Source organism: Tauraco erythrolophus, chromosome 9, assembly GCF_009769465.1.
Source record: "Tauraco erythrolophus isolate bTauEry1 chromosome 9, bTauEry1.pri, whole genome shotgun sequence".
NCBI lineage: Eukaryota > Metazoa > Chordata > Aves > Musophagiformes > Musophagidae > Tauraco > Tauraco erythrolophus.
Window position 1 is genome coordinate 14,863,573 of NC_141473.1, and position 25,307 is coordinate 14,888,879.

The 25,307-nt window shown below is 43.6% G+C and overlaps 1 protein-coding gene across 9 annotated transcripts in view; it reads right to left on the bottom strand.

Moving 5' to 3' along the window:
• WBP1L (WW domain binding protein 1 like) overlaps window positions 1-25,307 on the bottom strand; it is a 61,212-nt gene that overhangs the window by 9,320 nt on the left and 26,585 nt on the right. For 4 of the 9 annotated variants that reach the window (XM_086616367.1, XM_086616366.1, XM_086616371.1 and 1 more), the window contains one exon: window positions 5,433-5,535. In XM_086616367.1, the coding sequence (XP_086472493.1) occupies window positions 5,433-5,535 (103 nt within the window). The other 5 variants (XM_086616369.1, XM_086616370.1, XM_086616368.1 and 2 more) reach the window with 5 other exon arrangements.

Below are 25,307 nucleotides of genomic sequence, written 5' to 3' on the forward strand. Positions count from 1 at the left end.
TTTATGCCAGTTTAAATCAGCGGAACTGCAGCCCCAGCCTGACCACACTGCAGGAAAATGTTACTGTATTTGCGGAGTACAATGGCAAAGGAAAAAAGCTGAAGACAACATCTCCAACTCCTGCTTACTTGCTCCCAGACTGGTAACTCAGACAAAAGGAAATGGACATTAACTTCAGCTGGTTTCTAGTTTTCAGAATAGTGTCCAGTATACATGGTACACCCACTGCCATGAGATACAATGGAAGAAGACAGGTTTCAGAAAAATCCTTTGCTTACCTTGCAATGAGAGCCAACCTGAAGCAGTAAATCTGCAGACACTGTTTTTATGCCTCTCTCCGGCGGAGGAAGCCTTTGAAGAGCAATTGCTCCTGTGCTCCAGAAGACATGTTTGTAAGTCCGATCAATTCCAGCTGACTTACCCCTCCAAGGACACCTATGTTGGTAAAATGCATGTTGAACAATCATCTAACAGAGATCAGAGGGGACAAACCAGCTGAGACCTGGCAACGAGATCTGGAGAACAGTCTGCACCAACAGGTCTGGATATTTGGTGAGGAGCTGGGTTGGAGGTACAGAAGGCAGGGGGTGAAACAGCATCAGCAAGCTCTCTGGCCTTTCCTTGCTGTTTAACACAGAGCAGGCCACATGGGGAAAAAGTCTGGATCTGCACAATCAAACTACGCAGGACAGCTTGCTGCCACCTTTGGATTTGTGAATTTTACTGAGCTGCACCAAAACAAGCTTAAGATGATTTTGCTGTCTGGATGAAGCTTCAAAAAGTACAAGGAAATCAGGAAACAACTCCCTCAGTGACCCTATTTATCAAGAGTTTCTGCATGGTTGTGACATGTTTTGTTTGCCCTATACTTTGGGCTAGGCTTTGTCATGGCAGGGTTATCACTGAAGCACCAGCTGAGGGTAACAGCAGCCAAAGGTGAGGTTTGATACACCTAGGAAAGAGAAAGCAAGTACAACCGTGTGGGAGGCTGGGTGAAAGGCAAGGAAAAGGACAAATCCCCCTCTGAAAAAAGATGTGGTTACACTGCAGGATAAGATCACACGGAGTGAGGAAGAAAATGCGGAAGATGTATTGTTTGACTGAGGGCTTTGGAGACTGCAGCAAAGTCTTGGAAGTGAATTCCTGTTATAAAGCTGACCTGAAACATGTACGTGGTACAGCAGTTGCTTTAGTTTTAGCAACTAACCGGATCCCTGCCAAAATTTTCTGGCAGCACACTTTTTGGGGAAAAGAGCTGTCTAGAGATTCCAAGAGGAAGCGTGCAGAGATGAGCAAAACGTTCAAAATCAGCAAAAACATCAACTGTGCTGCCTGACACAGAACATTTTTTCCTGTACAACTCTTCCACTAGGGCCCAAACAGTCGGGATCTTTTTTTCATTTTTTTCTTTCAGAAACAGAGTGGCTCAGTATCAGTCCTAAAGCAGCCAAAATGAAGCCAAATAGGCACATCCGACATCTGAATACTCACTCATCACCAGTGCTGGTTTGTTGTACAGTACCTAAATGACCCAAGACCAGCTAAGTCCTCTCACTTTGATCTATGGCTGAGATCCTCTGCATGCACAGTGGCCAGCTGCCTGTTTCCATGCTCCATGATTCATGAAGCAAAGCGTACTATTTTTCCAACCACGCCATGCAAAACACTTTCTACAGCTTTGCCTGCTGTGTTCAGAGCCTCGTCTGCATTAGCCATCGTCTAACTTCATGCTGGTCTTCAATAGGCAAGGAGAGACACAGGGATGGATGTCAGGAGATCTGGATTTGGTTTTCAGTCCACATCATACATTTAAACTTGGAAAAATCCACAACATCTGAGCTTTAATTCTTAACTTGCAAAATGCTGGAACTGCATTCCTCCATTACCTTCTCTTCTGTACTTTGAAAAGCGGTATTTTGGAACGTGTAAGCAATAAGACACCTGACAGGCCTGAACGAAGGCCAACATTGGAAAACTCCAGCAAATCACAATCACATCATAACAGACCTGAATAAAAACTATTAGCAAGCAAAATCCAGTGGCTGCTGCCATTCTCCCAAGACCACAATCTCCCCCTTGGGGACTGTGACCTCTCTGGGGAGTACGAAGAAATCAAGCTGGTTCAATATTTTAGCCTAACAACCACCACCCAAGCAAACATCTTTCCCTATGTGAGGAAATGCAAAAGTAAAGCCCCTTCCTCCCTTTTACTTTTATGATTCTATTTCAAGAAAAGTAAGAGACATACTGCACTTTTTCCCCTCATGTTACCAGCTACCAAGCTTGAGCTGAGAACTAATTGGACCTTTATACAGCTATTAGGCCCATATATAAAAACCTGGATATAGTTCTATTATTTGGCAAATTGGCACTTTTTTTTTTTTTTTTAAGAGATGGGTGAGGAATCTGAACCAGGCTGTTTCCTAATTTTAAATACAGGCTATCCACCTGCTTGGCATATCATGTTCTTCATTCCTCCACTCCACCCCTTAACAAAATAATACCTTGATTTTGCATCCTATTGCACCTCCTTCAAGGACTGGTTTATAGCTACTGCAACTTTACTTGCTGTCTAGAAATGTTGAGATCAGCCATTTTCAAAGACAGACTCCCTTCAAATTCTTAAACAGAGAAAAGGATCCTTTTTATGGGAAAAACTCCAAGTGGCCACAAGACGGGATTACATTTCAGAAGGCACATCCAGCAAAGACAAACTAGTTTTCTTTTCCATTTCAAATACCACCCTCCTCTCTTTCTTCTCTCCCCAAATCTGTGGCGGTAAATAAATCCAGGATTTAATTCAACAGGACTAGCAAGAAGGTCTGTTTCAGGCACACAATAGCACTGGTTGTCTGAGAAGGCCAAGAAGAGCAGAAACTTCTGAAAACCTGCTTCAGTACATGCATACACTGGTTAAAATCAAAACAGAACAACCATGAAGCCATACCTAAAAGGTACTGCAAAGTTAACTGTTCATTAACCAAAAGTTATTATTAACTTTTAAAAGCTAATCTATTCCAAAGCATGTAGAGCTGTTGCTCTCCACACCATCAATTCACTGCTCTAGACTTTTTATATATACTACAGCTGCCATGTACCTTGAAGGTCTTAAAAGAGTGCATCACCACACGTATCTACCAAAGATATTCAACAATTCCTGGAGGAGCAGGTAAGTTCTGCAGCTGTGGTCACAAGCTCCAGAATAGGCATTTTCTTAAATTTAAAGGACATGCCTCCCTGTGTCTCCCCTCCCAGTCCCAGAAACCTTTTGCTAATGCTCATAATGGCAAAGTAAGCCTTGAAAATATTAACAGATTTTAAATCAATGTTGGATGTTTGCCTGAATTTGCAGAAAGTCTAGAAGAATAGGTCTCATGTTTGCACTATTCCCCTCATCTCAGTGTGGCAGATGATGTTCCCTGCAACGCACAACAAATGTGAATCTCAACACAGAAACCCATTCCTCCAGAGGAACCATCTAGCAGTGTGTGCCACTAATGTTTATTCCACGATCTCAGCGTGACCAGTGTGCTTCCCCCTAGAAAGAAGCCTGAAATATTCTGCTTCCTCCTAACAAAATTGGTTTTATCTTCCAAGAACTTTTATGATGCAGCCAGGCACTGCCAAGTGTAAAAGTCTGTGCCATAAAAGACAGTTAAAGTAAAACCATTCCATTACAACGGTAGGAGACTATTGTTCAGACTCGCATCTCTTTCAAGAAATCCATGGGAGAAACATGGTGACTGTGCAACGAGCTCCAGTGTGCAGCTGTACTCCATGCTGCTGCTTAATTTAGATCCTGCTTGCCAAAGAGTTTGTAAGCCCTTGCATACATGCCTCTTCCTCTACATTCCCATCCACACAAATCCAAACCCGGGTCTGACCTTCCCCACTCTGCTTTGTCCATGCATCCCATATAGCCCGAACAAATTCCAGCCACCTCTCCTGCCTGTGTTGTTGACTGCTATGATCTGAACTAGGCAGTTCAAGGCAGCCACACATTCATGTCTGTTTCTCACCCTGCTAGGGTTTCTGGAGCTGCTCCCCCAGGTCTTGATTCATTTCTTGAACTGTTTGGAGCCTTCTGAAAATAAACCTCCTCTGAAAGGTCTGCAATATATTCAAATCCTGCCTTTAGTATTAACACAGCCAGCCACTACAGTCTGACGCACAGTGTATCTTGAAGGACTCTAATAGAGTCCTATTTAATTTACAGCCACGTCCTCCATGCTTCACTGGTTCATTTAAAAAGTAAAAGCATGTTTCTAGACTAAAGGATGAAATGTCAGCTATTCCTGTCCTTGGATCCAGGTTAAGTGACACTCTTTGTATGCATAATACATTTCCACACACACACGCTACTTTGAGAAAGTGAAACTGTGGGCACAGCAGAGGGATTAACTAGATGTAGATAGCACAGTTGCATAAAAGCTACAAGATACCATTGGGTGTGGTAAGAAAATATCTTTAGTCTCGACTGTGGGGGTACAATGTTTAGAATTCCACATTTCCAAATTCTGGGAGCACAGATGTTTTCCCAGCTTAGGCTCCTGGCAGTACAACAGCATGTCAACATCAGCGTTCAACCCTTTGTGCTCCTCCTCATGAAAGGATGAGACCATCAGATCAGCACAGCTCTGTAAGTTTGCCTTTAAAATTCATCATTTCTTACTTTTCTATCCTTTCAACTTCCCATTTTTTCCATATATCTTTATCAAAGTTTTGCTGACCTCCTTTGACCTGCCTGCTGCTGTTTAAAGGAACTTAGCAGATATATTCACTCAACCACTCACTAGAAACATAGGCAGTTTTAAATCCCAGATTTTGGGAAAGAAGAGGGGGTTGCAATGGGCACACTCCTCACAGACCACAGTGTTCAGCCACTGTCAGCCCACAAGTTTTGCCCAAGACCTTCTCCACCCAAGGAGCTGTGCTCCAAATGCGTCCGGAGGAGAATGCACACACTCCTTGAAAGGACAGCTTTAAAAAGATAAATTAGATTTCAACTGTTGTTCTTGCAAAGAACTAAAACACTAAGAAGATAGATACTGAATTACTTCTCTGTTTGTGTCAAACTCTAGTGTTGTGCCTATCGGCATTTCTCCGTCAAGCGTGGTTTCCTCACTTGCACATAATGTTATTCTGAGTACCCTCAGTATTGCCCAAATGAGTGAGAAGACGAAACAACAAATCTCCAGTCAGGGACATGACAAGATGAGCCATTGCTCCTCAAAAAGGAGGCAATGCCCACTGTAACAACCCTATTTCCCTTGCTGTATCAGGTCAACTCCAGTTTGCGTTGCAGTGAAATGCAATAGCAATGCATAACAAGGGCTGAATACAAAACTCCACAGGACACAAGCCAGACCTGTAGTACGGTATGAGAGCCATGCAGATTAGGAAGGGAAGCCATACAAAATGGAAGGACTTACACCAGAGTTCATAGTAGTAGTTGCAACACTGGGATTGTCCACAACAGTGGCCCGTTTCACATATGTAACTTTGATTGTTGACACCCATGCAGGTTTCCTTGTCCTAAAATTAAACAAACACACTTTTAAGATGCTTTGTCAGTATCTTCTGTAAACGTAATCTTTTACTCAGTGATCTGCAAGCATTTGAAAAGTCACAAGTTACAGTCTTGGGAAACTCTAAAATACATAAAGAAGTTAAAATACAGCTAAGTATCACCAAAAACCACAAAGAACTGTTCAGAAGAAAACTCCGTATCTCCAAACTCATGAGTTATATTGCTTTAGCATCTAGTCATCTAGATGATGGCTTCTCATCATCCCTTTCCTTTTCCATTAGAAGGTATCCCATTTTGGGAGCCAGGCATTCTCTTAATGAAGAGGTGTCATTTGTTCCACATTTTACACAATATCGCTGCATTACTGGGGCTGAATGCCAAGTGGAGGAAATGCATTCTTAAATGGAACATTATGATTTGAAAAAAGGCTGCTTGGATTCATTTAGATCTAAATGACAGTTACAATATGTTCCTGCAAGATTCCAATCTAAAATGATTCCTTCATAATTAGCCACATGCTTTATACAAGATCAGCATTCCTGTAAGACTTCTTCCTGGAGTAACGAAGTAGTCCAGCAGCAGAGCCAAATCAGCTGTACTGTATCACCCAGCAGGTCCTCAGGACACTTAAGATGCAAAAGGACTAGGGTGTGAGGTCTCAGTCCCCCACGTGGTGCATGCTTCACAAAAGCCCATGTTTTCCTGCTAGTATGAAAACAAGGGTAGGAAAAAGTACAAAACACAGGAGAACAGAGCATTTTACAGTTTGCAATTTGTATACTCTCTAATAGGCTTTGGGGCATCCTGGAAGTTAGAAGACACTACACAGTATCTTAAGAAACAAACAAATGTTAATAAAAAACATTGATGTTACAAACAAATCTGTAATGAGGTCTAAAATTTTCACTTTCTTTCACTTAAAATAAATTGGAAAGCAAAGAAAACGTGGGGAGGTTTATACTGAAAGATGTGTTGAAAGAATTCATTTTCTAAGTACCACCTTTCAAAAACCCACACAACACCCTCCTCCCCGCGCCCCCCCCCCCCCCCCTCCCCCCAAAAAAAAAAAGCACAACAAAACACAACCAGTTAGGAAGAGCAGCAAACGAAACCAGCAGACTACAGGAATGTACATTGGTGGATCCCAACGCTTGCTGAACTCCACTGTTCCTCTATTTAATGTGAGTGCACCACGGTCACACTTCTCCCAAGTCTCTACGGAGTCACCATATGAACAAAATACAAAGTCCATTTCATATTATGGACCACCTCACTGAGCAAGTGATGTACGGCAGCAGTTTCGACGAAGAAAAGTCCCATGCTAAGTTCTTAAGGAGACTCAGTCTGTTTGGGGAGGTGGGGGAGCACCAGCACTTCCCCACCATGCAGCACCCCAGTCGGAGCCGTACCTCCCAACACTGGGTCTGTGGTCCCCCACCTGAGCATCCATATTACAGCAGCAATATAACTCTAAAAGTAGAACCGCCTCCTACCACTTAAGTTTCTCAACAGAAAAGACCCCATGCTGCATTTTTCTCCTAAGAAGTCACACCAGCTTTTGAAAGGGTTTTGATCATGTGAGGGCACAGTTCAGCAAACACGACTCAGCACACGATATACCACCTCCCCTCCTTCCACAGGTATCATTTCCACAAAAGGCTCTAAAAAGCATCAACGGGCCTCCTCTTAAAATCATCCACAGAGGCTACAAGCTGGAGGGGCACCTGCCTCCCGTATCCAGGAAAAGAAAAACATTTTGCTGGACAGACCAGTAAAACTGCTTTACTGCAGGCAGCTAAAGCACTAAAGCAAACATTTTATATTCTTGTCTTGAGATGCTGCATGCCACTACTATCTGTTCTTATTAGTTTATTTACACTTTTCCTCATTTTTGTTGGCCTTGTAGAGTTAATGCAACTGATGAATAGCATAGATTTTGGCTCTCACATCAACAGAATTGAGAAATTAAGATCCCATTGCAAAACTGCAATTCTGTTGATAATGCACAAGCCAGAAAGAGACCAGCTGAGGTCTGCGGTTGTGACATGTGAAGATCAATGTGACCTGTTGAACCAGCAAACGAATCATGTGGTGCTGATGAAAGAACAGAGTTCCACAGTGTCATTTCAGGAACTCCTCTGCATCACAACTCTGATCTGTCCTTGACCATTTGTGTTTACTCCCCAAAACTTCATTCCATTCAGTGTTGTCTGCTTCAAAGACTAGCAATAAGGAACATATCATTGTCCTTTGGCAGCAGCAACCTGTCACAGCTTCAATATCACTATATTCTTCCCACTTAAGCACTCGCAGCAGTTCTGTTTTCAGAGACTTTCATCACATTACCCTTTTATCTGAACTTTCTGACTGCCTTTTGCCAACCTTATTATATTTGAAACAACCTCTCCTCAAAGCCATATGCTTATGTGCAGGGTTGCTTCTTATTAGCCCAGCTGGCAAACAGGTCTATGAGGGGATGGGTGTCCACGTTGAAGAGAAGACCCTCAGCAGCTCGGCTGGTATTCTGCAGGTTGTTCCTGTTTGCTTTCGACATCAAGGCTCAAGCAACTTCCTGCTTTCCCATCTGAAGTAGAACTCAAATCTTACTGTCTGGAGCTTCTTTACACACTGACCAAGAGAAACGGTCTTCCTTGCTAATGCATAAGCACTTGTACCTTTGAATAGTCTCACAGTTAGTGCCCAGCTTCCCACAGGAAGTCCAAGGTTTCAAAGCCCTTGCAGTGCTGGCCACCAGCCATGGTCCTCATAGTCAACGCCGCTCCTCTTGGAGCCTTTCTGCAGCCCTCTGCCAGCCCAGCCATCAATGGGTTTCTGGGAACGTGGAACTGTCAGACTCCATGCCACGTGTCAGACCCAGAACTGTCACCCTTGTTTCCAAACAGTTTCACAGAATCAAGGAATAATTTAGTTTGGGAAGGATCCCAGCAGGTCACATGGCCTGAACCCCGCTCAGAGCACAGCTACCTCCGACATTAGATTACTCAACCCAGCACAGGGTAAGAGATAAAACATAAAAGCAACAAATCTTTGGAAAAAGTCTACTAGGCAAAGATTGCAGCATTAGGAGAGTATTGTTTTAGGACATGTTACAGGTGTCTCCTTTGGACTGAGTGTTTCAGTCTCCCTTCCTCTCCCACTTAAGTCGACTCATTTCCATGAAAAGCTGAGTGACTGTACAGTTTCTTGCACTGTCTTGCAAGCCAAGGAAGAGGCTACGCATTGCCATCAGCGCAGGCAACAACAGAGACTGTGATGTTTTTTGTTGGGAATCTTCCACCTACCGCCAAGCCCTTCAATCAGGCTTCAATTTCTAATTAAATCCCAGCCTGCACTTTTCATACCTTCAGTGCTGTACTATTTCTACTTCCTCCTTCCATTCATTCTTTTTGTCATATGCTGTCAAACAGTAACTACTTAAGACATACCAGCAATATAGTTACCTATATCCTAAATGTCTCTTGGAAACAACATCTTAAGTGCTTGTGCTATGGAAGTACACTATTTCCTCTTTCACACTAATAAGCATGGACAAGGCACAGGACTGAAAGAGTAGTTTTATAGGTAAGAAAAGTACATATGGGGGAAAAAATCTCATATAAGCAAAGCTGGAGCACTCACATTTTATTGATCTGCTTTTGTTTCTAGTTTCCATTTCAAGTCGTGCTTGTAACGATCATTTTTAATCATTAGCAGCGTGGAGTTTTTATTGAACTACTACAAAGAGGGTTTTGAGGTTTTTTTAGGTAGTCTTATGAAAACAAGGGAGGGGGAGTGTTTCTTTCCTAAAGCACCTTTCTTCCCCGATAGACAATGGCTATCACACTCCAGCACAGGCTTCCCTGCTGAAGGACAGTCTTGTTTTCTTGTTGTCCAAGCAAGCACATCCCTCTCCGCCAGCCTTTGTTCAGCTAACTGTAGACGCCTCCAGACAGGATTACTAAGCAGCATCCACATGGGTCTGCTCTCAGAGAGAGTTCAACTTCATTAGAGCAGAATATTCCTGTTTTGCAACCAAGAAGCCTGAACATGTCATCCGTTATCTCCCACCTGCAAAGCCTTGGAGATTTCTAGCTAACTTCAAGGGACTAGCTTTGTCCTGTAAAGCAGCACGTACTCTAGGCTGCATGTGCATCACTGCCTTCTTGGCATCATCTTAAGAGCTGATGCAGGTCTGAGAAACTGGACTCACTGGATCCCTGCCACATGCTCCAGAGCCAGAAACTTTCAGGATAAGGCTCTGCAGTCCTGGAGTGTGTGTTCTTTCCCCATGCGGTCCAACAGAGGCCATTTGTTAAATCTGGTGCAGGTTCTTTCTCAAGAAACCTGTTGAGTTGGGAAAACCTCATCTTAGGGCATTTGGAGAGTCTCTTCGTATTCTAGATGTGGCATTTTGGAATAGTTTTCACTTGTCATGAACTTTATGAAGCAACTTTGTTTGAATAAAAATAAGATGGTCTTTTTATTTATTTTCTTGTTGGTATTCGGCATTTGTGATAAACCCACAGCCATGCTGGCAACTCTGCCAGTAGCACACTTCTGCTGTCCAGTGCTTTTACAAATAATCCTTAAAATATCCAGCAGTGGTAGGTATAAGAGAACTCAAGGCAGTGCTGTATGTTGTCACATCTGAAGCTACAGAAAACGTTAACGTCAGTGCCAAGGAAAAGAGCCAATTATTTTCTCCACCTTCCAGTTTAGTATTGGACCTTTGCTGGAGGTCTACGTGACAAATTAAAGGTCAAAATCTGGGGCTGATCAAGACCGGAGGCATTTAAGGAGGTCTGTATTGCCTTCGTGACAAGAAAGGATGGAGTCAGATCTCCTTATCCTACTTTTGTAAAGGTCTGCAGTATTAAACGGTTGGGTTTAATACCTGTAAATCTGTTGGGATTTATTGTGTCTGAAGCCAGTGTAGGAAATGGAGAGAAACGAGAACTGATTGACAGTGGAGCATCATTACAACAAAAGGATCAAGGCACTTTGCACTTTTCTACTCTGAAAAGTCAGCAGCTAACCTGGGAACATTGTTGCTATGTCATAAAGGAGAAAGAGGAAGATGAGCAAATTCCAGACCAGTGTGGCTATCTTCTAAGCTGAAAAATCGGTATGTGCAACTGCAGCAACAAACACTACAGCCCACGCTCAAAAGTGCATAGTTGGCAGTGAACCATCTGCAAAAGATGACTCCTTAGCTGGCATTAACCAGGTAACCAAAACCAGCAGTGGCTGATATCATAGAGATCTAATAACCACTTTAGCTTTTTGCTCTGTCTCCTCTTTCCACAGAAATCCAGCCTCCATTACCCTAAATATGAGCACCTTGCATTTATATGGCCTCTATGTGTCATTCAGCCTGCCAGGGTATCTATTCATCCTAACCTTGGTAACACCCAGATGCCCTGGAAAACACTTTGAAAAGTGACTTGCATTTACTGGCAGCCAGTTACATGCCACTCCTCTCTTCTAGGATAGCCAGTTCTTTAGACCTACTCTAATCTCCTCTCCAAACTTCAGCACAGCATTTGTCAAGGCACTACATAGCAAATTACTGTTTGAATTGGAAGAGATGGGGATTAATAACAGAATGACAGGGCTGAGTAAAGAACTGAATAACAGGCGTACAAACAGTGGGACACAGTGAAAAGCCCAGCAGCAGGCTGAAAGACGACTGCCAAGCTGGCATCCGCTGGAGGGCAAGATGCTATTGGATTTAACAGGACTCAGGCTCAACCTGCGACCACTCCAGACCTTCTGGTTTCATGGCTCTCATAAAGGACTTTGGTAATAAGTATCTATTTAATAAAAACCCCACACACTAACCTGACCTAGTTATTTCATTAATCTCATTACTCACAGGCAGCAGTCCCTCGCTTTCAGTATCCAGCCGCACCCATAACAAAGCAGGATGGATTTAAGCAAGTGACACAATCTTCAGAAAAACCTATTAAAAATATGTATTTTGAGTAGCTCACAATCAGTATTTGAACAATACATATTCGTTAAGCACCGAGAGAAACAGAATGGCAGTGATTGTCTGTATCTTAAGTATGTTAGAAACAACCAATGGGAAAAATTGTATTTGATACCCATTATTTATGAGTTACCACTTGGCTTTTACTCTAACTCACATATCAGACTATCACTAGTGTTGGTTAGCCAAGCCCATCAGCAATAGCTCATGAAAATGCAAATACAAAGCTACCAAAGAAGATAAGCATCTCTGTCAGATAAGAGTCTCAAGTGGTAGTAGGTTAAAATTGCTACTGAAAATATTAGGCTGGAATGCCAAATCTTGCCATAGAGTTTACTACAATTCCTGGTTTGCCAGCTGTCCCTTAGTTCCCAATTAATATTTGTCTTAAATAAAAAAAAAAAAAAAAAAAAAATCACTAGATTCTTTCAGATCTAGTGATGAGATCGCAGCAAGGACAGGCAGAACCACGGGGGAATCCTGAATCACCAGGACAGCTCAGGACTGATGCCCACCCCAAAGCCTCTGGTCCTTCTCCCATCTTCCTAAACACTACACTTATTATTCCTTTGGAACGTAAAAGCAAAAATCCACCATCTGAGCAATTGCCATGCCTTTGGTGGATTCAATTTAACAAAAGCACGTAGGATCGGTAAAGATGAAACCGACTTTGATTGCTGCGAGTTACTGGAGCCTCGGGTGCCAGCCCCTGCCAGCACAACAGGGGCTCAATTTCTGTAAAGCTGCCTTACAACAGACAACTGAGGAAGTAAATCAAGCCTGGACATTCCTTCCACCACAAATTTTGTTTTGCTGAACGGGGGGGGGGGGGAGTGTGGGGGGGGAAGTGTTAAGTGCAAATATCCAAATACTTAAAAGGATAATAAGTGAGGGAGGAATGATGCCTTTGAGCTGTCCCAAGCACAATAAAGGTCTCCAAAACAGGACCCCTAATCCACAACTTTTATTGCTTCACTAATGCCAGTATCAGCAGAATTATATTTAAATCACCATGATTAATCAGCCACAGCAGACCTATCTATCTTCACCCCCAGCGCATGTAGAACCTCCTAATCTTTATCTAAGGAACAAATTGGTTTGTTGCATCCATTTATCTTGGAGAAATACTCCAACAATCTTTAAAGGAACACTGTCCCTTCACAGATCGTGGACACTTTGATGTATTTCAATAAGAGCCAGTTTCATTTTTGTTTATCGCAACTTTCACTTTCAGACTCCAAAACCAGCATGTTTGCATTTTACGCACCACGTGGAAGTGTTTACATCCTTCACCCCTTGCTAGAAACTTCCCAGCCGTAGTCCCAGCCCTTTCAGATTAAAGATAGACACTTCTAGGAAATAACAGCCTCGAGGAGGCTGTCTTGCATTTTGTTGGTTTAAATCACCAAACGGTTGGTAACACTGAAAACCCTGAGCAGTTACAACTAAAACGTAAAAGGTTAGAAATTCAACATTTTTTTTTTCTTGCCTTTTACATTTATGCAGTGATGCAGTGAACTAGATGGACACGGTTCAAGCTTCCACCTGCAACGCTAAGAAAAAATGCTCACTTAAAACTGAAAGCTGAGATCCTCTACAACCACATTTCCTGGGACGGGAGCTTTAAACACCCACGTCGCACTGATGTCAGATAGAGCTGACCTAGCTTTTTAGGCATTTAAACATCATCCCCACTGCAACCACCAAAAAAAAAAACCCCAAGCCAAACACCCTATTTTTACCGTGTGTTTGGCAGCCCATCTGCCATGCTGCAATGCCACTGGGTCCCAAAGAAGTGAAGGCAGATCCAGGGGAATGGGTTGTTCAGTATGGCGCAGCAGTGAGCAAGGGGTGCCTGTCCCCGGGAGCTGAGGCTCTCACCCCGACCCTTTCGTTCTCGTCACGCAGCTCATGGGAGGGCACCCCACTCGGCACCTTGTCTGCGAGGTGCAGCACAGGATCAGCACCCCTTGTGCGGAGTGGGAACAACCACGACAAAGGACATTCCAGACAACCGAGTGTTTACAGTCCGAGCGCAAACACAAGAGACAATAGAGGCGGATGCGTGACGTGAGGAGATGTTCCTGAATTCCTCCCACACTTTTAATTAGATAGCACTGTTCACTAATAACGCTTTCCCCTGCCTTCCCCACTCTTTTAGAAGTGGGAAAAGAAATTTCTGAATACTATCTGCATGCAGGACAATCACAAATATTTAGATTTTTTTTCACTCTAAAAATGATTAAACCTCAAAAAGATTAAAACTAAGAAAAGTTCAAGCAGCTCTTTCCCACTATATCCCTCATCAGTGGATAAAAATAGACGAGCTTTGCTCTTGTGTTCTTGCGGCAACACCTTTTTTTCTGCTTCCTGTAAACGCCTCTGTATCGATGCCGAAAAGTCACAAGCAGAGCAAAATGTACCATCCAGCCCACTGAGATAACCAGGTGCTCGCAGTTTGAGCAAATGAAGCTGAATTACACCTAACTTCTGGTTTTACACCTTATGCAGCACCTCAATTGTGCCAAACACATCTCAAACAAAAAGATTAATTTAGAAATAGGAACTTTAGAGAAAAACACACCCATAAGACCCAAGCAATCTCAACATTTAAGCCAGCTATGTCTCACCGCAAGTTGAGAGTTACCTAAAGCCATTCAGCCTTCGTGCCCAAACTTCACTCCTTGGTTCAGTTCTGAGGTTTTCAGGGAAAGTCTCTTTGCCCTGAGTGCTAACAAGTGAACTATTATTATAGCTATTGCGTTCACTTACAGAAGGTCATTGTGCTAGAGGTAGTTTCTTATGTAAAACTGTTCTCAGTTCAGCAGGGCAGGAGGGAGGGGGGAGCTGCATTTCACCAAAAACTGAACTGATAAGGAAAAAGACAGCACTGTTTACTCAGCAGTGTGCTGTAAGTCCTTTTGCCTTCGTTTCCGAACGAATTAAAGCAGGTAGTTTAAGACATGCTACAGTCCGATCTTGAATTTTTAATTCTAAATTAGAAACTGCAAGCGGCACTCTGATATCATGCAATATCTATTTATCATGGATTACAGATCTCAGCAGTGCTGGAAAGAGTTTACAGTTAGAGTCCCCTCCAGACGTGCCTCCCAGACCAAAAAAAGGGTTTGCTCTCCCGGAGCCTAGGAACACATAGTTGGCACCTCCTCCGGGGAGCAGCTGGGCAGTTGCTACCGTTTCTCATTCCGCTCGACATTACCAGCTATTGAATTATCCTAAGTTTCTAGTTCAAGCTCAAACTCTCCCAGAACAATTAAAAAGTCACCAAGCTGGGGGTCACAGCACATTGCCATTTTCCATTTGGTGACCTTTGTCAGAGATGAAGACATATATAAATGTCTCTTTCATTTATTTTTTTTTCCACAAACACAGTTTAGCACTCAAAATACTGCCCGCACAAGAAAACATTTGGCATGTTTTTAAGCAATGTAAACACAAATCCATATTAAGGACTGTGGAAAGTACCCTAAACCCAACCAAAGAAAAACCACGCAGGAGCATGCCACAATGAGCCACCCTGCCGCAAAGCCTACAACAAGAAGAGAGTTTCTTTCCCTGGCTCGCAGTTTTGCTCCCTCATCGCTAATAAAACCTCTCTCACACTACCGTGCTCCCTCATCAAACGCCGTGGGTGGGGAAGTGCTGTTTGCACGGTTCCGTTTTGGGAAAGTCAGAAATCATTTCCTTCGGAGAGGGGGAATGAAAAAATAAAAGGAATCAGTCACATTCTCCACCTGAGTGAGCAGCTCCCACCACACCGAAGCCGGTTACCTGTCTGAGACCCAGGAGGAAAGGCATTCTGCAGGCTCATCCTCCGCACCAGTGCATGGGAAGACAGGAATTTAAAGCCCCACAGTGATCATTTCCTCATCTGCTGCAGGCAGCCAGCTCCTCCGACCCTATTTAAACCAGGGCTTCCTCGGCTGGGAATGCTAAGTAAACAGGGTCCTGGGACACAGCACGCACTCGCTGGCTCCCCCTCCTCCTCCTCCCACTCCCCGTGACATATCTCAGACGCAGCCCAGCCGGGGTGTTTGCAAGAGGGAAATGACATCAGGTCAGGCAGTTCTGAAAAAAAATAACAAAAAAAAAAAAAAAAAAAAAAAAGCAAGCCCTGAACCTTAAGAGAGCTGCTGGGTAAAAGCAGGCAGCTGGCTGCAAAGGGGAGCTGCGTGCTGTTGAGCAGCACTGCCTTGTGCAGGACCCTGGCAGGGAGCGATGGAGGAGCAGAAGTGCTCTCCTCCCTGCTAAGTGGATGCTGCAAGTGGAGGGGAATCTATTAAAAATGTTGGCAAGAGCCAAAAGCTCCTCCGTGATTAAATCTCACTAAACAAAAATAGACATTTCATCTATTTTTGAGGAGAAAGCTAAGTTTGATGCTGCTTGCTGAACAGCACTGGAACCGTAAGAGCAACCACCATGGTTCTTCTGAGTACCTCCAGACCTCAGGAACCTGGGTAAAGCCTTCACAGATCCAAAGCACTCCCACGCCCTCTTCTGCCTACCTCCATGGCTCTTATTTTTTCTGAGGAACTCTTACAGCACTGTTCAACTCTCAGCCCCTCCAGGTAACAGCCATCCTACTAAAGAAACAGCAACAATTCCTCTTATTTCAGCAGGATCAGAATTGGGCCTCTCCAGCAGACAGGTGATGGGAAGACATTTTAATCCACCTATCCCCAAGGAAAACACAGCTAGCCCGGATGGAAGGTTTCTCATTCTACTTGCGCTTCTTTTGCATTTTCATGCCAAGGGGCAATTACGCCTTACAAACAAATTTATCATCTGGTGTCCAGGATTGGCATGTCTTGTTTGTCCTCTCCCGAGCAAGGAGTACAGCAAGTTCCACAGCGGTGCAGGAGATGACACTGCAGAAGGTAATCTAAATTTAACTCCCTTTTCTACCTCCACTTTAAAAGTTCAGCAACCTCTTTTTTTTGTGCTTCTCTTTAATGAGCAGCTGTCCTCGTCTGTCGGGGTGGGGGATGACTGGGACACCACCGCCACTCCCACATGCCCCAGCAGCAGCTCTGTGGGTATTTGACAGAGGGGCAACTCCCCTTGCTTTTGGCTTCTTTGGCTTTTGGAGCTCCACACATTAAAATATTTGACGAGGGAAGGAATATACTTTTTTCCCATAGAGAGTTCACTGAATCCCTTTTTTAGTAGCAGTTTTAAAAGTAATTTCAGGACTTCAGAAGACAGAGAGAAACCACATATAATTCTTACAAATGGTAATTTGGAACAGCAGGGGGAAAAAAAAAAGATTAAAAAAAAGGAAAGAAAGAAGAAAACAGAACACCAGATAGCTTGCAGCAGTGTCAGAAAAAGACATCCATTTTCCTCATGTCAAAACCCCTCAGTGACCACTGCTGCTGCCTCCTCCCAGCCCAGCCTGGGGTTGTTTCCCAAATCAGAACCCCACACTGTGGGTGTCCTCTACACAACTGGGCTGTGAGACTATACACAAGCATTACTTATTTTTACATCAAATTAAAGCCACCATATAAATTTGCTGTTTAATGTAAGCACATCTCTGTTTTTCCTAAGAGAAAACAGGCACGTAAGTAATTTCCTGGAGGATACAAAACATCGGCATTAACCAGCATCAGCCAGGCAATGGGATTTTCCAGTTTTTGTATTCTTGGATCAAACACACTCTCAACCTTTCCTTTTCCAATTCTACGGACAAACACCAATAATATAAAAGGGCAGCTTTCTGTTTTAGTAATCTGTTCTGTGGCCTCACACTGTCCTTTGAAATATCTGATTTTGGCTGTTGCTATCCAGAGCCCTGGCCTAGGCAGATCCCAGGGCTGAGCCAATGCAGCAATTTCTAAATCCCTACTGTCAGAAGGAATCTATCCACCCGCCTCTCCCCCAGCACGTACTCAAAAGGCGAAGCACCATTCCAGATCTAAGGCAAGTTGTGAAGGGCTATCTATCAAAGGCAGCAACTTAACAGAAAAGCAAAAGCATCCTAATATATGTGTGAGTTTAACATTCCTGAAAAGACTGACACAAAATAGGTGGTTTGCAAGCAGGCGTTAGTTACCACATTCGACTGCAGCAGCAGCAGCCACCCTCTCTTGCAGTCTCTGAGTGACAGCAGCCAGTAACACGCTCCACAGACTCTACTATAGGTAACTATGGAAAAAGCCCTGGAGAGGGGCAAAAAAAAACCCAAACCTGGATGAGTTAGCTCCTACCCTTACAATACCCTAATCAATACACTTAGAGCCTTTTCAAAACACCTAGGTGGTTTTTATCTTTGCAATGGCTTTGGATATTCCAACTGGTATTATTTTACCCCCTCCTCTCTTTTTGAAGTTCGTATGTTCTTGCCCCAATGCTTTGTCTTGCAGCAACGAGTTTTCATAGACAGTGGTTGTGAACAAATAGCTCCTTTCATCAGGAGTGAATTCACCACCTCCTAATCTGACTTTCATATTATTAACAGGTGGGAACAGAAGTCCCCATCCATCTTCTCACCCATTCATTACTCTGTACCTGTTAGCTATCTTCTTATAAAAGATATCAATCTTCCCTGTCCTCTTAATGTAAAACCTTTTCCCAAAGCCTTCAGCTGCTCATTGTCCATTTCCAAAACCTTGCTAATTTTCTATTGCTCTCCGCTTGGGGGAAACCAGAGCTGAAATAATAATTCTTTTAATGAACACAAGAGCAGCTCTAAGGCAGGCTCAGCATGGATTTCACTTCCTTTATACGAACCTGGAGTTTAACATCTGCAAAGGCCACCCATCTATGACACGAGAGTCTATCTGAGATATAATGAACGGAGCAAACACAAGTTTTTACAGTTTCTCTGTAGATGAATCTCTTGAGGGCTATGAAAAGTCAGGGCTAATGTCAGGACAGATTATGGGATGTTTGTTATTTTGAAAATTTGCTTGTTTAGGCAGCCACCAACCATCCTTTTTTGGCACGTCAGTGTGGATCCCACTACAGGATAATGGTGAGCCAGTTTCTTTTGAAAAAGAGGGAATAGAGACCTCTAGGCCTTATCAGTCTGTCGTACTGCGCTACTGAAGAGGGTATCTGTCCCAAACATGATGTCAAGCAAAGGATGGTGCTTGACACCTTCACAAGCCCAATAAACACTGTGCCTTGTGATCTCAGATATTAGCATGAGACTGATGTAGACAATGGAAGTTGTTTGGGCCATTTTAGAGTTACTTTGCATGTTTGATGGGAGGTGCTTACGAGCAGGTTTAGTAACCCAGTAAAATAAAATATCTGTTTTGATACGCCCTGAGGAGACAGCTTGACCTTTAGGTGATCCAGTTATGACAACACGATTGGAACAAAAATCAAAGTCATGCAACTCAAACCTGTCAGGCTTGAAGCACAAGGCTACTCTTAGTTTCTCCATTATTAGAGTCCTAGGCAAGGAGAGGTTTTGAAAAGTAAATATGGTGTGTAATATCCCCTCAGTTAAACTTTAATACCATGGTTCTGCAGCTATATATATATAGATATATATATATATACACACACAGGTTGACCATAAAGTTGGAACAATTTCATCTAATGACTTTTCCATTTGCCCCAGTGCATTCTGTTATTTTCTTCTGGTAACAGGAGCATCCCTGAAGCATCAGCTATCCATTTTCATTAGTCAGTCCACAGCCTTGAGTGCTACAAGTGAGACTACAAAAGTCTGCCAGGCACTCAAAACAAAGTGGGAAAGAAGCAACCTGAATGAGGGTGACTTTGTCTTACCCCATCCTGGAGATGGCTCTGGAAATAAAGAATCAAGGGCAAGAAACATATCGAAAGGCATAAAAGCAGGTCTCTTTCTCTAGAGAAAGAAATCATCTAAGAACAACCAAGCTCTATCTGCCTTGACAGCAAACGTTCTAAAGGGCTTGTTTGCTAGCAAAACCAGCATGAAACATGAGGAGATCACCAATGCTCGAACAGCGATGCAAGGCTAGATCTGCCTGGAAACCATTTCTGGCTGCCTGCCTGCCTGCAAAATCTGCCCTCTTGTCGATTTCTGAAGAGTGAAAGGCTAATAATATAGGACCTAGAGCATGTACTCTATTGCTTAGCGGACACATGGTCCAAACCAAACCTTTCAGACCCCTTGTGTCTAGTACTACTGTATTATTCAGGAGTGGGGTAAAGTAGGTCCTCCAATTTGCATGCAGTTCAACCACAAAACAAGGACACTGAAGTCACTTGCATTTAATGTTTGTCAGGCCAAACTGACTTAATCATTGCCAAAGAGAGCAAAGAATAACTGCAGGAAAAACCACCATACATGTTGGAACTGGCTTGTGAGCCAGTGCTGCAACCAGTCTGCTGGATCAATAAATTTTAATGTGCAATGAAACACAAGGCCTCGCAGTGGTTAGAATCTGTCCTTGGACAGGTCCCTCTTCCCTGCAGCCTGTCACCCCTTCTGCCAGCTCAGTGGTTTAGAAGTGCAAGAAACTTTTGCAGCTTACTAAGTCAAGATAAGCAAATAAAGTGCATTTCAGTCTCACTGCTGTCACCTGTCTTTGTCTGATTAACTAGTTAACCAGTGCAGAAGAGACTGCACACTTCAAAACGTGCTGCGTTGCAGAAGGCCCCAATGGCAACAGCTCATGCTTGATTCCAATCGCATCTTGATTCCAACTGAATCGTGAACAGCAATTGTCAGCCAAGCAGACAAGTGCAAACATGTGCCACATCCTCCACCTGAAAGCCATGTGTGAGCCCTGAACCAAAGGAGGGGGAATTGCAGAGGAAGACACTACCCACTATATCACCTGGTATTTTAGCAGCAGCCTGACCTCCTCTTTGTTTTTCAGATGTGGGTGAAGAAATACCAACAGTAAAGCACTTTCCTTTGCACTTTTGTACAGCAAGCAATCCCTCCTCTGAAGCTGCTCTCTGCATTGAGCTATCATAAGAAGGGCACTCAAGAAAAGGCAGGGAGCAGATAAGAGGTGGACGTGGAAGAGATACCCAAGAGGAGTCCTCTCCAACATCCATCTGACAGGGGAGACAAGAGAGGCCACATCCACTCCTACCCACTCTGCTGTTTAGCTGATGGGAGAGCAGTGGCAAGGAAAAGTCCAGGCTCCTTCTCTGAGACCAAAATAGGTTTTGTTAAGTGTAGCCTGAAATTTCCAGCCCTCAGTGACATTGTTTCCCACTGTTTTTTCCCCAAGGAGGAGAAAATAATAGCCGCAGGTCCAGCACGCTTTTCTTCACAGCAGCAGAGCTGTGGGCCAAGCCAATGTAATTGCAATGCCAAGACTATTTGCATCATCCATTCTGTATGACCACTGTTTCAATACCCAGGCTTGCCATTTGAGCCCAGAGGTCTTAAAAAGCTTTTGAAGTCCTTCTCAAAGCTTTAAAGTCCTTCACCACTGAGGCAGAGGGGGACTAAGAGCTGAAATACCCCTATTCAGAGGTGACACTAACTGCTTCAGTGGGGGCAGAGTCGATTCTGTCCCGTTAGCATTTCAGGTTTTGGGCACCGATGTCAGGCTGCAGTTTTAGTCTGGAGTGGGTCATGAAGTCACGGGAAAGACTACTCGGCTTTCTCTGAGCCTGCTGGGAGGGGGAGAAGGAGGAGGGAGGGGGGAGTTCAGCTGTTAAACATTTGACGAGACTGTCTCCAGGAGAGCTAGTATGTCTGGGGTAGTACAGGGACACTAGCCTGGCTCCTCACTTTTTGGCACTACAGGTCTTGTTTTCCTTATGCCCATGTATGCAAACAGGATCAGGACCTTCGGTAATGGCTCAAGAGGAGACGATCTGCTCCAGACAGGGAAGAAGGCAGAACCTGCAGACAGTAACAAGATCCCTCAAACGTGCAATCAAGATGGTAAGCGTCTGTTCTAGTTTTAGAGTCTTGCACCATGTGGGTACCAAAAATACAGCCTGTGTGTGTCCTTTGGTCACATCATCATAGGAGACAGCATTGTCCCAAAGCTGCTTACCAGCACAACCTTGCGGGAGATCTTAGATGCCCTACTCTTAGAAGTGCTATTTGTTTTCTCTCCAAATGACAGCAACTCACTATTTTTAGTGCTCATCTCATGTCTGCTTGGCATTTCCCTTGGGCCTTACCCTTGTTTCACAGTGTTGGTGCCAGCTCCCACGAAGCGTTTTCATGGTGCCAGAGGGGCTGATGCCAAGTCTATCTGTCTTGATGCCAAAATGGCAGCCGGCTTTATTGCTGAGACAGGATTTGCCAAAGCTAACAGCAGTAGTGCTGGGGTGCCTAGCACTGATTTTAAGGTTTTCTTCCTTATTCTTCTATTGCCTCTAGATTTCATGGGATAATGCTGCTCCAAAAGACCCTCGAGGGTCCTAGGAGAGGAATTCTTTCATCAAGGTCTAAGGTAACAGGCAATTATATAGCAGATGGTCTTAACTTAGAAGTCCTCAAAGAGAAGGATACTTACATACATGGAACAATTACCTGGGATGCAGCACTGCCACTGCTGGGCCCAACTACAACAGAAACAAGTCTCCCTGCAGATCAAGCAGGACTTGATCTCTCTCAGCCTGCAAACGTGTTTAAAAAGCATTGACCACAAAAACAGAGAACCCACTGAAGATAAGGGCAGTTATGTGGCATTTCATCACCAAGATATACCTAAGACAGAACCTGGAGCAGAAGAGGGTAAGGGATCAGTCAAATTGCATCACATCGCCATGAGCAAGAAGACAAAACCCAAGAAAGGTCATGGCCTTTTGCCCCTTTTGCACTCTCCCAAGTGCCACTCCACAAAATGCTACTGTTCAGAGAAAATTCAGTCTCGCATGTGAGGCACAGGCATGTTGACCATGGGAAACACCCACAAAGATGTGAACAGATACTACATGTAATAGGTAATCACATGTGTACAGATGCATGTAATTTGAAGTGACAGTATCCCTGCAAATTAGGAAGTATTTTGATGTTAATCTCTGCTACTTTTCTTATAAACTTAAAAACCACATCTTGTTCAGATACAGCGGTGTCAAACGGGCACCCAGCTGCCCAAAGATGCTCAGCTCCTTCTTCAGGAATGGTGCAATTATTTAACCTGGCAAAAGGTACACAGTTGGTTAAAGTGGCTCTCTCATCATGTAAGACTTTGCTGGGGAATCTGTTATTCATACAGCCTGGTCAGATCTTTCTGAAGCTCACTAGTCTTTTCTGAGCTTAAGTTTACACCTTAAACAAATTTAGAAAAGCCCCCAAAATACCAGCAGTGTCGTTTTCCTCAGCTCATTTTACAAGAGGTTCTTTTATTGAGATCTGAGAATTAAGTTTCTGTTTCCAGCAGAGCACCACTTCTCTATGGCCCATACCCTTCTTGAGAGGAACGTATTTTCTGGGAAATGCTTTAAGAAAACAAAGGGACATTAGCAGCTGCCTTTTTCGGAACACCTGCTGGATATTATGGTTCGATAACGCTACACAGCAGAACAATATCACATAGGTTATGCTGAGGCAAAGAAACTTCCTCAGGCTGCTCTGTGTATGTACAGCCTCAAGCACTTTCCTACTATTATCCCCAGACTTTACACTCCAGGCTCTGCCACGGCACTGACATCCCCATCCATAGGTGGGTTCTGGGTTGCATGGATGACTGGGTTTGCAGTGCACAAACCACAAACAACTGGTTTAACCAAGTCTTCTTCCTCTTAGAAAATACACGCGGTACTCCCAAAATTAAGTCTGTCAATTAACCCAACGGGCTGTGCAGTACTGAGAGTTTACAGGATTTCTGATATCCAGTAGAAAACTCATTTGAACTGCTACAGGTAGGCTGAGGCTTGGAGTTTGTGGTTGGAGCCTGGCACAAACATGAAAAAAGCTCTTCGGCATGGCATGCTCTGTCTAGCAAAAGGATAGGAAGACTTCTCCTTATCCAAAACGAAGAGCACTAAAGATCACGTATGTGTATCTTCATACAACCAAAGCGAAGAATTAAAGGAAACCACAAGTTTAACTATTAAGAAAGCTCAAGACCACAAGCATTTAAAAGATCATAGCACAACAGTATTGAAGACATCACTTTTAAATCACCAGACAAAACTCTGAGAGCTATCAGATCTCAACCTCCGTGGTTAAGAACTTATTTAAACTTGCAGTTTCAAGGAAAAACCACTTCACAAAACCTCATCTTAAACACAAGTTCATCTTTTCTAACTTGAATTACTGTGTTGCTTAAGATTTCTCCAAGTACTTGGAAGAAAACATGAACTCATCTCTACTTTGAAACGATGAGTAAATAAAAATAAGGAATAAACAAATCAGCATAGTCTATGGTTAAATGCAGCTTCAAGCTGAGTTTACCTATGTCTATGAAACAGTAGGAAATATCAAGACCTGAAACTGTAATCTCTGCCCTGTTGTAGTAGTGGTTCTGCTTTGGCCCACACCACCAGAAAGACAAGAAAAGCTCCCAAAAAGGCCACACGCTTTGTTGCTCTGCCAACCGGAGAGGAGAGCTTCTGGGACTTCTTCAAACAGAAGAGCCCTCAGAAAACATGATCTACATAAAGCAGAGACCTCACAGATGTAAGTTTCCAGGTACAAATAAAGTTGGTTCGACCCAAGCACACAGGGCAAAAAATTCAATGCCTCCCATCACCAGCTCCTCCATCCTGCTGCATTTTCCCTCTCTGCAGCTATTTCCCCTAACTGTAAAATGGGGAGAGTGCCAGAAAGTTGTTTGAGATATTACAACAATTGAACTCCAAATAACAACTGATTGTTATTCTTTCTCTGCCTAGCAGAACTGCCACCGGTCACCCAAACATTTCCTGTTGGACTCCACTCATCTGGAGGCCACCTTTGGGACAGCCAGCAGTTATGTAAGGAACAGGCGGCTGAGAGGAAGTATGCCCTCGTGTCGTGTTTCAGCATTAGCCCTGGCATGACACAGATTGCACTTTGCTTAAGCATTAAAAGCACTGGTGGCACTCAGAATCACAGCCAGTTTCTAAATTTCAGCGACATACCTGCAGGCTGGGCGGTTTTACCATTCCAAGGGCAGATACCTTCAACACCCTGCTGTCTTGCTCCCCCACGTTCGTGGTATCTGTAGCGTTGCCCCTTAGGCAGATGGGCAACGTGTGCTCCCTTGGTGTGCATAAGCTTGCTTCTTTCATAAAGTTCCACGCCCAAAAATTGAAAACTCACTTCAGCTTTATCTCGGGAAGATATGCTGATCACCATAACCTGCCTTTATGAGTATTATCTTATCCCAATTGCTATAATTTCCATTAGTGCTTGTTATTCCACTGGCAGATAAAGCAAATAACTCCCCTGGCTGTAGCAGGGCTGACGGAGGACAGGGTGACCCACACTGCCGTACTTCTTTCACACATTTCTCTGCACCAAGGTTGCAGGCTGCAGAAAAGAGACAAGGCTAAGCACTTGCTTTCTCCATGCTGAAGTTTGGCTTCCAGACATGCATTTGCTCAAGATCGCAGTATCAGAGGCCTCTTACTCTTCTAACCATTGTTTTCTTTTAAATTCTCTCATAACATAAACCAAATAGTCCATATGCATCTGCGTAAACAAATGAAAACAAATCAAAACCTGATTGACATCCTACGTTTTTACAGGAAGGTGACTGGTGCCAATTAGCATGACTACAGTAAAACTTAAAAAAACAAAACAAACAAACAAACCAAGAAAACAACCCCAACAACAAAACCCAAACTGTCAGAAGTCAGTTATTTTCTTCTTCAAAAGGTGAACAATATACATGTCATCCTCAGCACTCAGAAAGC